The sequence below is a fragment of the Coccinella septempunctata genome, chromosome 2, assembly GCF_907165205.1.
Source record: "Coccinella septempunctata chromosome 2, icCocSept1.1, whole genome shotgun sequence".
Taxonomy (NCBI): domain Eukaryota; kingdom Metazoa; phylum Arthropoda; class Insecta; order Coleoptera; family Coccinellidae; genus Coccinella; species Coccinella septempunctata.
In genome coordinates this window covers 19428526-19443075 of record NC_058190.1, presented here as the reverse complement: position 1 = coordinate 19443075, position 14550 = coordinate 19428526, and the positions used below count along the sequence as shown (strand labels likewise).

Genomic DNA, 14550 nt, shown 5'->3' with positions numbered 1-14550 from the left:
AGATAAAAACATCTTGAACAGAATAACCCGCCAGTTGAAGACGGAACTTAAAGAGGCAAAAGAGGCCTCATTCAACAATTACGTCTCAAACCTCAACAGAAATGACAATTCCATATGGAAGCCGATAAAAAGTTCCAAAAAGCCTACGATGCACATCCCTGCTATACGTAATTCAATATCTGATATACAGTGGGCTAGAAACGATGAAGAAAAGGCCAAATTATTTGCAGAACACCTAGCCGGAGTGTTTACCCCCAACGACGACGCCATAGATTATGAAATAGAGAGGGAACTCCTGAATATACCTGATTTTACAACACCTATCAAACCTCTCAGAACAGCCGAAGTTCAAGAGGAAATCAAACACCTCAAAATAAAAAAAGCAGCAGGACCTGACAAAATTACCACAAAAATGCTGAAAGAGCTACCAGAAAGGGGGGTTATCTTACTAAAGAATTTATACAACGCCATACTTAGACAAAACTACTGGCCAGAGCAGTTTAAAACAGCAGAAGTCATTCTCATCCCAAAACCTGGAAAAGATCCAAACCTTGTTACCTCATATCGGCCGATCAGTCTGCTTCCAGTCACATCCAAAATCCTTGAACGACTCGTACTGGGAAGAATCAACTCAGATCCAACAACAGAGCAATGGATACCAGATCATCAATTTGGGTTTCGAGCAGCTCACTCAACAGTGCAGCAAGCACACAGACTAAGCCACGTAGTTAACCAAGCATTGGAACAGAAAAAATACTGCACATCCGCATTTCTGGACGTGAGCCAAGCATTTGATAAGGTCTGGCACCCTGGCCTACTTTACAAGATCAAAACATTTCTTCCAATAGCGTATTTCAAACTTCTGAGATCCTATCTGAACAGCAGAAAATTTAGAGTGAGAGTGAACGACAAAATATCGACAAATTTACCCATAACATCTGGAGTACCACAAGGAAGTGTTCTTGGTCCCTTACTGTATCTATTGTACACAGCTGATCTACCAACCAATCCACATACTGTAATGGGAACATTTGCAGACGACACCGCTGTTTTAGCAAGCGACGAAAACCCTGTAGAAGCCTCTCACATGCTGCAGAATCACCTGGACGAGATACAAAAATGGTTGAGTAAATGGAGAATCAAGATCAACGAGACGAAATCTGTACAAGAGAACTTTACATTAAGAAAGGGCAAATGTCCCCCAGTGCATATAAACCATACACAAATACCTGAATCTCCCACAGTAAAATACCTGGGCATGCACATGGACAAGAGACTAACATGGAAAGAAAACGTCATCAAAAAGCGTAAACAAATAGATCTCAAAGTTAAAGAATTGCACTGGCTCATGGTAAGAAGATCAAAACTGGCAATAGACAACAAATTACTGATATATAAAACCATCATAAAGCCAATTTGGACTTACGGAATCGAGATATGGGGTTGCACCAGCAAATCAAATATCAAAATAATCCAAAGAAGTCAGTTCAAAATTCTTAGGATGATAGCAGATGCACCATGGTATGTTTCTAATGAGACCCTACACAACGACTTGAACATACCCTACGTGAAGGACGTCATAAAGAATGAAAGCGATAAACACCACGCAAGGCTTGAGGGACATACGAACATCCTGATACACCCACTGACCGAACCTCAGCACAGTAGGAGACTCAAACGAAAATGGCCAGCAGACCTGAAAGAGTTTTAAGAAGGAACTGTCAATGGACAGGTCCTCATCACGATAACTGAGAGCAGCCTGCTCTAACGCCAAAAAATAAGCTTAAAGAATATAATATTCTGATTGCTTGTAATATTGATACAATAAAAAAAAAAAAAAATATCCCTTATTTCTCCTCTCAGTTCATACAATTCTTGTTTGATAATAGCTGTCTGTCTCGCCAATTCTTCCCTGATAACCGCCACGATATCTGATTAAGTCATGTTTGACAGACTCTCTCATATATGGAGCACTTTAGAATCGGAATCCCAGAAACAGCTGTGTACCGATAATAATACAGGGTCTTTCACGAGGAACCTCACCCATATTTATACGGGAAACTACTGAACGTATTTTCATGAAATTCAGCACTTATAAGTATTTCACGATGCTGATGAAATCTAAAATATTTTCAAGGCGTGAGCACCTCCGGTTTTTCCGGAAATGACGTCAACTTCCGTTTTTCAAATTAGAACATCATTTTTTTATTGCAGAAATAGATTCCTTAAAAAATTTCAAGTTATTTCGATGTAACATTTTTCAGTTTTGGTTGGAAAATTCTCTCTGAGCGGGAAAATTCGAAAAAAAATTGAAAATAGAGCTCCGCTGAAGCAAGAATAACTTCGAGGTTTTTGGATGGAAAATTTTCATTTTTGGGATTTTTCAAGATGTAAGATTGATGTATCCACTTTAAAAATCGAAATCGCGATTCATGATACAGGGGGTGGAAAAATCGCTTTCAAAGTTAGGGATGACAAAATCGTGAAAAATCAATTTTTTCAAATTAGAACCCCATTTTTTTATGGCAGATATTGAATCTACGTTAAAATATAATGTGAGTGTATGCATCACATTTTCTGAGTTATTCACAAAAAACTGTTTTTCGTCTTGAATTTTCAGCTATTTCTTTTCCCTTCACGCCAAAAATATGAAATTTTCAGGAACTGTTATTTGAACCATGCTGTATATTTTTCACCCCTTCTTGAAACCGACTTCAAGTTACTATTAGGAGAACCATGGCAAACTCTCGCAGTTATAACTAGAGAAGATGCTCAAAGTCTTGACCGTTAATTTCTAGACATTTATTTATACGTCTCAGGAATGCTTCGTGCGTTGCTCTTCTTATTTCATCGGGAGGAAGGGATCTGCAAAAGTGTTCAAAAACCAAATTGAGTTTCAAAACTATGAATCTAAAAATCTAAACAAACCTGAAGGCATTTCTGACTCGTTCTATGAAGTCCTCTTTATCAGTCAGGGGAGTTGAGTAGACAATATTTTTTATCCTACCCCAAACATAGTAGTCTAAAGGAGTTAAATCGGGAGAACGTGGTGGCCAAAGATGTGGACCATTGTTCGCCAACCATCGATCTTCAGATAGCCTGTAGAGGATATTTGACACATTGAGTGAATTGTGTGGAGGCGCGCCATCTTGTTGATACCATAAGTCATTATGGTTCTGTACTAGCGGCTCAATTATTTGAGTCAATATGTCAGAATATCTATCTCCTAAGGGAGAACATTCTTTAAATAATGCAAACATGTGTAGTGTTCTATCTTACCAGTTAAAGTCCCATCATAAATGTGAACATCGAGAATTGCATTATTTTTGATGGCGCAAAAAACATTGAAACTCCAGGTCTCTTGAAAGTTCCATTGTCTGAAGTGGTGGTTGTTCTCTTCATCCCAATAAAGACTGTTATGCCTATTGAAAGAACCATTCTTTGTGAATTTAGATTCATCTGTCCAAATTATACAGTCCAAAAAGTTTTCATTCTCTTGAAATCGAATCATCATAGCTTCGCAAAACTCTGTTCTCCTGACGAAATCAGTTTCCTTCAAATGCTGTACCCTATTGAATTTATATGGGTGCATTTTATGTTTTCTTAATATTCTCCAAACACTCGATTGAGATAATCCCAGATCAATCTCGGCATCTTTGAGAGAATTTTGAGGATTCACACGAAAATATGCAAGAACTGTAATTTCGATGTTCTCATCTTCTACTACACTTTTTTCTCTGTGTATAGTTTTCTTAACGAAAGATCCGACATTTCTCAAGTTTGTCATGGTTCTGTTAATGGTATCTCTCGTTGGTCTGGGTCGGTCAGGAAACCTCTCAATGAACAGTCGAATCGTTCTATCTACAACTTTATTACATTCTCCATGAAGTAGAATAAGATTTAAATAATCTTCATTGGTAAAATTAGGCATAGTGATCGATATTATAACTTAATACGAATTATCTCCAAATTAATAGTAAACACAAAATGCTACTGAATAAAGAGGAATTTGGCAGATGTAATTAATGATATCTATCATTAAAAAAAAAGAATGTAAAACATGGTAAGTTTTTGCATATGGTTCATAAGGAATTATTTATTTATCACTGGAGAGAAAACCGATGGCCGATTAGTTGAAATAAAGAGGTTTCCGATACAAATTCGAATCAAAATTCGCCATCTATTTAGGAACAACCTGTAACTTTTTTCTCTTGCATATTAGGGTACTAAAATCTAAAACATGGTTTAAGTAACAGTTCCTGAAAATTTCATTTTTTTGGCGTGAAGGGAAAAGAAATAGCTGAAAATTCAAGACGAAAAACAGTTTTTTGTGAATAACTCAGAGAATGTGATGCATACACTCACATTATTTTTTAACGTAGATTCAATATCTGCCATAAAAAAATGGGGTTCTATTTTGAAAAAATTGATTTTTCACGATTTTGTCATCCCTAACTTTGAAAGCGATTTTCTCACCCCCTGTATCATGAATCGCGATTTCGATTTTTAAAGTGGATACATCAATCTTACATCTTGAAAAATCCCAAAAATGAAAATTTTCCATCCAAAAACCTCGACGTTATTCTTGTTTCAGCGGAGCTCTATTTTCGATTTTTTTTTCGAATTTTCCCGGTCAGAGAGAATTTTCCAACCAAAACTGAAAAATGATACATTAAAATAACTTGAAATTTTCTAAGGAATCTATTTCTGCAATAAAAAAATGGTGTTCTAATTTGAAAAACGGAAGTTGACGTCATTTCCGGAAAACCGGAGGTGCTCATGCCTTGAAAATATTTTAGATTTCATCAGCATCGTGAAATACTTATGAGTGCTGAATTTCATGAAAATACGTTCAGTAGTTTCCCGTATAAATATGGGTGAGGTTCCTCGTGAAAGACCCTGTATACACAGTCGTTTATACACTCTTCTATCTTCATCATTCCTAGAGTTCAACCATTTGATGTATGCTTCTTTCTTTTCATCTATCACTTTTTGTATATCAGGATTTAACCAGTCAGGTTTCCTTTTACACCGTTGGGTGTAAGGGCCTAAGGACTATTGCCGCCTCTTGTAGAGCATCGGAAGGGGATTTGAAGTAACGATTTATTTATTTTATTTATTTTTTTCGACGATAAAGCATAATTAGAAACAATGTAACATAAAAGGAATAAACTTAAATGTTCTACGTGGCCTTCATGTCTTTTCTAATTCTTTTAATGAGGGACTTTCGAACTTCGAAGAAGTCCCTTATAAAAAAATCAACTTTAACGCCCTCTATCTTTTTCATCAGTAATATTTTATTGAGGTATATTTGGTCCTATCGCCATATTTTGGTCCAAACAATCTGCCCTTAGTCTATGTCCCAATAGTTATGAGTCACCCTGTATAATCGATGATAGATTTGAGTCCTCGTTTGGGTTGTCTCCAGGTGAATCGGTGTATCGTTTTATGTTGATAAAATTCGTTTTGTATTCGCAAACCATATTGAGCACATGTTTCGACCAATCGAAGACCATTATTATTTCTTTTCTTCTCCACAAGGCCCTACTACCGAATCATTCTGTTGAGAGCCAGTTCGAGCGTTGAAATCTCCGAGTAATACAAGCTCTTTGCGATTTCCTAGGCTGTCTAAAATTTCTGCTAGTTTTTCTTGATGTTCATTTTTAACTGCAACCCTTTCATCGTCTGACGGAGAATAAACGGCAATTATCACAACATCAAATCCTCTCATTGTTATGTCAACATTTAGAATTCTTTCATTTATTGCCTCCCTGTTTTTTATGCCACTTTTAAATTTTTTTGAGAGCAACTCAAACACCCGCCTTTGTTCTGTTCTCCCGATTCTCACCGCTATACAAATAGCGGAATTCTCCATAATCTCACTTCCATATCCTATCTTTTTTGTTTCAGTGACGGCTATGATATCAATTTTCAATTTCGTGCTCTCTTCCAGTACTCCTTCCTTTTTATTTCTCATACCCTGCACATTCCATGTACCAAAACTCAAAATTCTTTTCCGTCTGCCAAGTCGTCTCCGATTATATCCATCCGGTTTCATATCTTTGCTGAGATCTTCATATTACATATTGGGATCTTAAATTAAAACTTCTGCTTGTCATAACCTGAGTATTATTGATAGCTTACCGTACACGCAGCATTTGAATAGCACGATAACCATTTGGCGAAATCTTCCACATTGACTACTTCGTTTTTCTGTTTGCGTTTTAAAATTAATTCTCCCCACTTCAATTTCAACGTATCAGGTAATTTTGTCAACAGTTCCTTACGTATTTGAGGATTTTGAAGGTGATCTAGAGAATTCAAAGATTTTATGGTGGCAACTAGATTGTTTACTTCAGTAGATAAATTAATAATTTTTATGTTCGACTGCATCATAAACACTTCATTTATGAATTCGTTTAGTGTCCATAATTGACTACTTTATTGGACACCACTTTATTGGACTCAACTGTCACTATCATTCTGTCAAGTAAATATACTAGATGCAAATAACACTTTATTCAAGGAAGAAGAATTGAACTTCGACCTTATATATACAAAATTATGAATAACTATTCTAAGCATTAGTGTGGTAGTGAATATTAAAAACACATTCTTTGTTTTCATAAAAATGCATGCCTGAAGAAGTCGAGCTCGAAGTGGAAGCACAGTTTTCGATCTGCAATACTCTTGATGCTAGCATCAACTACTTCCTGGCCCAATATTCTGGTGGCAACTTTCTGATTCATCTATGTAGTCCATAGCGAAGAAATTTTGTGAGCTTTCAATTCACTATTGAATAAGCCAGAATACTGTCTTATGTTGATTTTACAATTTCCTTCGTTTTACGCCACTTGTTATAGGCCGCATACATATTTTCATAAGCACTTTTAGATTTATAGGGGGTAAAAAAGATTCTTTGTCGCTTACGGCTAAATTTTCTACGCTTTCTCCTCCAGCACTTTCCATTTTTTGGATTACCATGACCAAAGATTATAGAGTAGAAAGAAAGGAAACGCCCTCATATCGCTAGTACTAAAAACCGACTACATTTTGGCCAGTGAAAACACGCGTGACAATGAGATGGCGCTAAAAACGCACTGTTAATACAGGAAAACTTTTTGATAACAGTTTTCTGTTTTTTGATTGAGGGGCGCGAAATGCGAATTCTCTTTCTCGTATTGCATTCCAATATTGACTTTGTTTCTATCAGAAAACAAACATCCTGAGCGACAAAACAAAAGTATGGTTTTGCTTTGTGATCAGGATATTAGTTTTCATCTAAACATTGTTTGGAATCAATTGATATCAACGAAAAACGCTGTTAGATGTGCTATATGTTTATTTGCAATTCATAAAAAATTTACAAAAATTGAAATAGTGGGCAATAAATGAAGTTTTAACTAGGACACTAAAGTATATGGTGATCTGTTATACGTTGAAGGTGTTGTTTCTGGTCAATAGGTTGTTCTGAATTCATGAACTTAGTTGAATTTGTGAAATATACATACATATATCAGAAATTAATATGAACCAACATTCAATATACCATCATAGCATACATATTCCAGTTACTTACATTTATGTAGGTATTATTTAAAGAATTTTCAGAACCACACTTAAAAAAAAACACCTTACAGACATATGCAAGACCTGTATGTCAGTATAGTTTCTTGGTGCTTTTTTTATGATTTCCCTATGATATGGTCTCTTCATGACACAATTTACAAATTGATTAATGAATGAACAAAACACTCACAGCAGGTTTCATAAAACTTTGACTTTCTAAACAACAATTTGACAGTCACTCGGTTCCCAAATGGAAATCAATAAAACCTCTGCATTTCTGAATATATTGAAAGAGTAGTAATTGAGAATCATTGAATGGACCTATAAAGATCATAATTTCCCCTTAATAGGCCGTTCATGCAAGGGATGCTTTCTGCATACAACAATTTACGTCGATGAACAGTTCTCAATTGACCTGCAGTAAAATGTTCATTGCACATGGTGTGGTTAGTAGTGTTTGCTGAAGTAATTGTCTTCAAGCCCTGAGAATTTTATCCACTTCGGAGCACTGAAAATTAGAATCAATGGATGACCGATTCACATGTTACGACTTTTAATACTTACGCTTCCATTTTCCTTAGTTGAGTGAAAAACTTAATCACGTAAAATACATTTTATTATATGATCCACCGTTCTTCACCATTCAATAATTTTCGAACAATATTTTGATGTTTTCACCAAGAAATAAGACAAAAACTTCAAAAATCAGCAACTAGAACGAGCCAGATAAACAAAAAGCGGAATGAGAATCAAAACATTCAAAACCTCTTTGATCAAAATTGACATCTGAAATTTAAAAAAAAAGTCATATATTTCTGCAAATGGCACTCAAATTAATATTTTAACCAGTCTTAGCGTCTTAAAAACACGCGTGACACACAGATGGCGCTCAAATCGCTTTAGTCGCCTCGTTTCCCATCTTTCTACTCTATAATCTTTGACCATGACGTTTGTCACAAAATTAAGGGAGTAAACAACTGTTTACTAAGGTTGCTAAGGTCGCTGGTTACTAAGGTAAGAAAATCAAAAGCACACTTAATGTTTTTCAGTGATAAGCCATTTCAGAAAATGAAATTTCTGCATTGCAGTCGAACATAAAGCTTTGTATGCAACTCGTACATATTTAGGCTTTATGGACTTGCCCAAGTTATTGGCCTCGCTCGCTTTGCTCGCTCTGCCATAAACTTTTGGACTCGTCCATAAAGACCTAATTTATGTACTTGTTACATAAATAGCTATTTCCAGATTTGTATCCCGAATACAAATCCCTTGATCTTCATTAGAAGCATGTCGATTACATATTCTGGTCTTCCAAATCTGGTTTCTAATTCTAATGTTTCGATTATTTTAGAAACATCTGAAGTTATCATTATGTCAGCTACTGCTGCCCTTGCTTGTCATCTCAAACATTTTTGTAATTTTAAAGTAATTTCTATCTCAGATAATCATCATTGCTGTATCCCGTTACCGGGAATAAAACTACAAAAAGACAAAAAAAAGAACAGACTTATAATTCCTTAGGGCTAATTGCGACTGTGTGCCCCCCTGTGACTGAAGAGACCCAACTGTGTCCTACAGATCCTCCGGGCATGGATAGTCACCAACCAGATCTGGCCGCCGATGTATTCTTCTCGAGTCTCCATTATAACTGTGCACCGTAGACCTCCACTGTGACCTAACGTCTAACGCTAGTTGTTTCCAGTTATGATTGGAATTAACTGATTTTAGGGATTGATGTAGTGTATCCTTAAACCGTTTATACTGGTTTCCGGGCTCCCTCTGTCAATTCGCCATACAGAGCTATCATATGAAGAAATGATATGATTAAATTGTTGAATAAATAATGGCCAGTCTTTGTGATTGCCGTCGAAATAAGGAAAGTCTAAACACGTGCTTCTGGAATATAGTTCACTGTTCCTTGTAGGTTTCGTTGATCGTATTACTTCTTGAATTGTATCACACACTAATCTGATTTCATTACCAGTCTGAGTCGTTTCCATTATTTTATGATTTTTATTAATTTCAGTGTATTTATCTGGTAAATTATTAAGTCATTCAGAAGTTTCCTCCTTCTTCAATTTATTCCGAGGTATATAAAACTTTTCCGATATTTGCGATTTATGTGAAGAAGTTTAAATCTCATCTTTCCTAAAATCTTCTTCCATATTCACGATTTAAATAGCTTTTAGGATCTGTTGTTTTTCTAAAGCGATTAATTTCATCTCGAGATCATGGCGTTTTTTTTCAGCTTCTGAAGCTATTCTTCTCCTTGCAACACTGAGAGAAGAACTTTCACTTTTTCCAGTTGTTTTGATCCGCAACTTTTATCGAAATGATTGGACTCAATTACTAAATCTTCGTCCGAATTTTTTGATAACTTCTTCTTTTGTTCGGAAATGTTCATTTTTGAAGTGGTCTCATTGCGTCCTTGATCTAAATTTGTCGATATCATCCTGGATTCTTCTCCTGGTATAATATATATAATATGCACTAGTTTGAGGAGAGTTAATGATCGTTATCTTCTTTGGATAAAGTTTGAATACGTTACATCAGTTGTAGATTTCAAAAATATTAACCCGAAGATGAAATGCATATGACGCAGTGGTTGGGAATGAGTATCTCCCGAAGAAATTAACAGATAATTACAAGAATGTTAAATTTTTCAACAAAAATCATCTTGCATCAATGTAAGTGAAAGGAATTAGAGGAAGTTTCAAGTCAATATGAACTTCACGATGGAACAAAAATTTCACATGAATAAACAAACAGGACAACTGGCGCATATTTGTGGCTGTTCATCTTAATACATTGATGTAATAATAATTAGGTATTTATTGGTACCTTAAGACATTTACAATGTATAGGACAAGTCAAATGAAAAATAGAAAAATCACTTTTCGGGAACTTATTCTATGATGACATTCATCGAAAATCCTGTAGTAAACTTTTCGCATTAATTCACTCAACATAAAAAAAAAATTCTCAAATGCCACCACTCTTTTGGGTCTCCCAATAGAAGGAAATTCTTTGTCATCCTCTTCATTCACAATCTTTCTGATTGTAGAAATATTCAGCTGAAATATGAGTCGTTTACATTCAGATGAAACATTATATAAATTCTCTTACATTGAATATGTCACACACATAGGAGTTCGATAATTCGACCTCAGCATTTTTTCTTTTTAGCACTCCAACTAGGGTGGAACAGTTTATTGCAGATATTACATGTACAACTATGTTTCACTATTGAATTTTTACAGTATCCGCATTGGGGAATCGTTAAAGAGAAACACTCGCATTGACTTCCTTCCTCGACGACATGTTCACGACATGTCGTATTATAAACAAAAAATAATTGAGCATGTATAAAACAGTCACCTGTGAAATGTTTTAGCAAAGTACGATTGTTTTTTGTTTTAAGTAAAGGCACAACATGCACAACTAACCATTTTTTTTTAAATTTGACAACAAATGTTGATAAAAAACATAGACCTAATAAAAAATTGACTGATTTTATGTCTATTCATTTAACGCAACAACGTCATCTAAGACAGATAATGCACATCAGATGGTTCAACAAAGTTTCGAATGCAGAAGTCTTGCAGCGCGCGAGTTGTACAACAATTGAGACTCAAGTAACGAGGGCCCGACTCAGATGGAGCGGCCACATTCTGAGGATGCAAGACACAAGACTCCCCAAAATAGCTCTATATGGCGAATTCACTGAGGGAGCCCGGAAACCAGGAGGCCAGTACAAGCGGTTTAAGGATACACTTCATCAATCCCTAAAATCAGTCAATGCCAATCGTAACTGGGAACAACTAGCATTAGACAGGTCACAGTGGAGGTCTTTGGTACACAGTTATAATGGAGACTTGAGAAGGATACAGCGGCGGCCAGATCTGGTTGGTGACGACTATCCATGCCCGGAGTGTAGTAAGATATGTAGGTCACGGTTGGGACTCTACAGTCACAGGAGAGCACACAGTCGCAATTAGCCCTGAAAAATTATAAGTCTGTTCGCACTTTTTTTTTTCCTTTCTTTTTCTTTTCTTTTTGTTTTTTTTCCCTTTTTTCTTTTTTTTGTAGATTCATTCCCGGCAACGGGATACAGCAATGATGATGATTCATATTGATAAAGATAAAAGGCAATTCGTTGAGAAAACGATCCCGTTCATTTCTTTACCCGTTAATCGATCTAGATTTCAGATTACCAGATCGGGTATATGGGATTACCTAAATCTCCGATTTGGTGGAATGTAGATGCTTGCAAAAAATGACAAGTGCACACACCCTTGATTTTGCCTTGTTTTAGACATTTTAGTTCCTCCATCTTACAGTTCGTGGATAGTGCACCACTAGAAAAACCCTCAAAAAAATTTGAATTTCATAAATTATTCGCTCAATGATAATCAGATTTCGCCAGCGGTAGCTCGATTCGGGATATTGGGAAAATTAAAAGTTCTTGGAATCGAGCAGTGCTGGGCGAGTTCATGGATGGGGGATAGCCCTGATCATGAGCAAGAGCTCCTGATAAGTGCCCTTCTCGTTTTTTCATTCAAGAGAGGCAAATTGAAAACATGCTAGCTGTAATCATTTTTAAATTTCATTCATATTTCTGCATTTTCTCGTTCGGCGTTATCTCCTTATATTCAACACGCATCAAATGTTTTCTTCTGTATCGATAATTATTTAATTCAGTAATTTTTATTGTAATTATAACTATGCTCATTACGTGTTTTGAATTCTAGGTATCAAATGTGCAGGTTATGCTGCATTTTTTTGCTGTGGAAAAGGGAACCTCAGAATCTGTTATTACGGCAGGAACAACTCAGTTAATACAAAAGGTGAGAAATACATTTTTAACCTACTTTATATGTTATTGTATTGTATGATATTCAATATTTTTTAGGTATGTCCCCAATTTTGAATTATAAAAAAAAACACACACTTGGGTTCTTTTTTTATTTTATTACACACTGATTACTAATTATGTTCGCAACGCGATTGGTCGCCTAGATTACCATTTGACTATAGTGAATCCACCTTTTTTTTTGTGTAGCAGGTCTCCCCCTCAGGAGACGAACCACCCTCCTCCTGAGGGGGAACTCTTATGGTTTCTGGACTCTCACACAATCATAGTCGTGTTGATAGTTGTATGCTGCCTATAGCTTTTATAGGTTGAGCTCTTCTTTGGTTACTTAAAATCCTCAACTGATCTCTCGGTCTTCGGTGGTAGGTTCTTGATCTTCTAGCTTCTTCCGTTAGATCGTAGTCGACTAATCTTCGTAGTTCCTCATTTGGATGTTGTTTGGCTTTGTCGAATATCCTTTCCGCCTTTCTCTTCATAAATTCTGTAACTGGTTCCCATTCCAAGTCCTTGTAGATTTGTTTGTTCCTAACAAACCAGGGTACATCCATCGCCATTCTAAGGAGTTTATTCTCAGTGGCCTGTATTCTCTTGATGTGGGTCTTGGCTGCGAAGCCCCATGCCGCCGATCCATAAGTGAGTTGTGGTCGCGCGATAGTTTTAATCATCGTCAACTTGATGTTCTTATTCATATGACTTCTCCTGCTTATGAGTGGATAAAGTCTACTGATTGCGGCTTTTGTTTTATCAACTGCACATTTGATGTGTTTTTTCCATGTAAGTCCTCTGTCGAGCTTCACTCCTAGGTATGTTGCTTCATTTTTCCATTCAACCTCTTCTTCATCAACTTCAAGGTTTTCTTCCATCCTCAATCTTCTCTTTTGCAGTAATATTGCTTGAGTCTTTCTTCCATTGATTTGGATTTTCCATTTAATGCACCATTTGAGTAATTCATCTATGGCTTCCTGCAGTCTCTGGTGTATGATCTCTGAGCGTCGATGTCTGAACGCTAGTCCCGTGTCATCTGCGTACAAGGTGAGCATATTTCTAGCATTCTTCGGGATATCATAAACGTATATTACGTAAAGCAGAGGTCCAAGTACCGATCCTTGAGGCACTCCCGCTTCCAATTGTCTGGTTTGAGAGGTTGCTCCATCTATCTTCACATAAAAGTTTCTATTCCTCAGATAGTTCCTTATAATCTTGCATAGCTTGGTCGAATATCCTGCTTTTTTCATCTTGTAGATAAGGCCTTCGTGCCATACTCTATCAAAAGCTCTCTCGATATCTATCAGAACTAATCCTGTGGCCTGTTTGGTCTGCATTCCTTCGGTGACGTATTCTATGAGCCGTAGCAATTGGAGTTCAGTCCAATGTTCTCGTCGAAATCTAAATTGTTCGGGTGGAATTATCTTCAACATTTCTGTTTCCTCATTCAGCCTTTTAGCGATAACCCTCTCGACGATTTTCCCTCTCGATGATTTTCCCTAGTGCTGATAGTAGGCTGATTGGTCTATAATTTTGAGGAAATTTCCGTTCCTTTCCAGGCTTGTTGAAAACTATCATTTGTGCAGTTTCCCTCCTCTTTGGGTAGTATTCGGTCCTCATCACTCCGTTTGTAATATTTGTCAAGGCTGCTATTCCTTTTCTAGGCAATTTCTTCAACACATTGTTCGTTATTCCATCTTCTCCCGGCGCTTTCCTGTTTTTCAATTTCATTATGATCTCTTTGATCTCTGTTGGTGAAGCCGGTTTTGGAATGATTTCGGTTTCCGGTGGTTCCATCATCAGTTCTTCGTTTGCCTCCACTTCTTCTTCTAGATCTTCATTGCCATCATCATTTCTGTAGTTTATTCTGGCTTCTCTCTCAATTGAGTCGGCAAGTGCTTCGGCTTTTTCAAGTCTCGTATATACCATTCCGTTTGCTCCATGCAGTGGAGGTATAACTGTCCGTTCTCGTCGTAAGCGTTTTTGCATTTTCCAAGCCGAGTGATCTTTTGTATTCAGTTGACTCAATCTCTGGTGCCATCTGTTATTACGCAGTTCTGTTAAAGCATTTTTCAATATCTGAATATGCTTATTCAGTTTCTTCTTGTCTTCTTCTCTTTTTG

At 36.5% G+C, this 14550-nt stretch overlaps 1 protein-coding gene across 1 annotated transcript in view; it reads left to right on the top strand.

Moving 5' to 3' along the window:
- LOC123308569 (ribosome-releasing factor 2, mitochondrial) overlaps window positions 1-14550 on the top strand; it is a 226114-nt gene that overhangs the window by 145143 nt on the left and 66421 nt on the right. Inside the window, exon 8 of the mRNA XM_044891290.1 lies at window positions 12321-12416. Coding sequence (XP_044747225.1) covers window positions 12321-12416 — 96 coding nt within the window. The remainder of the gene's footprint in view (window positions 1-12320; window positions 12417-14550) is intronic.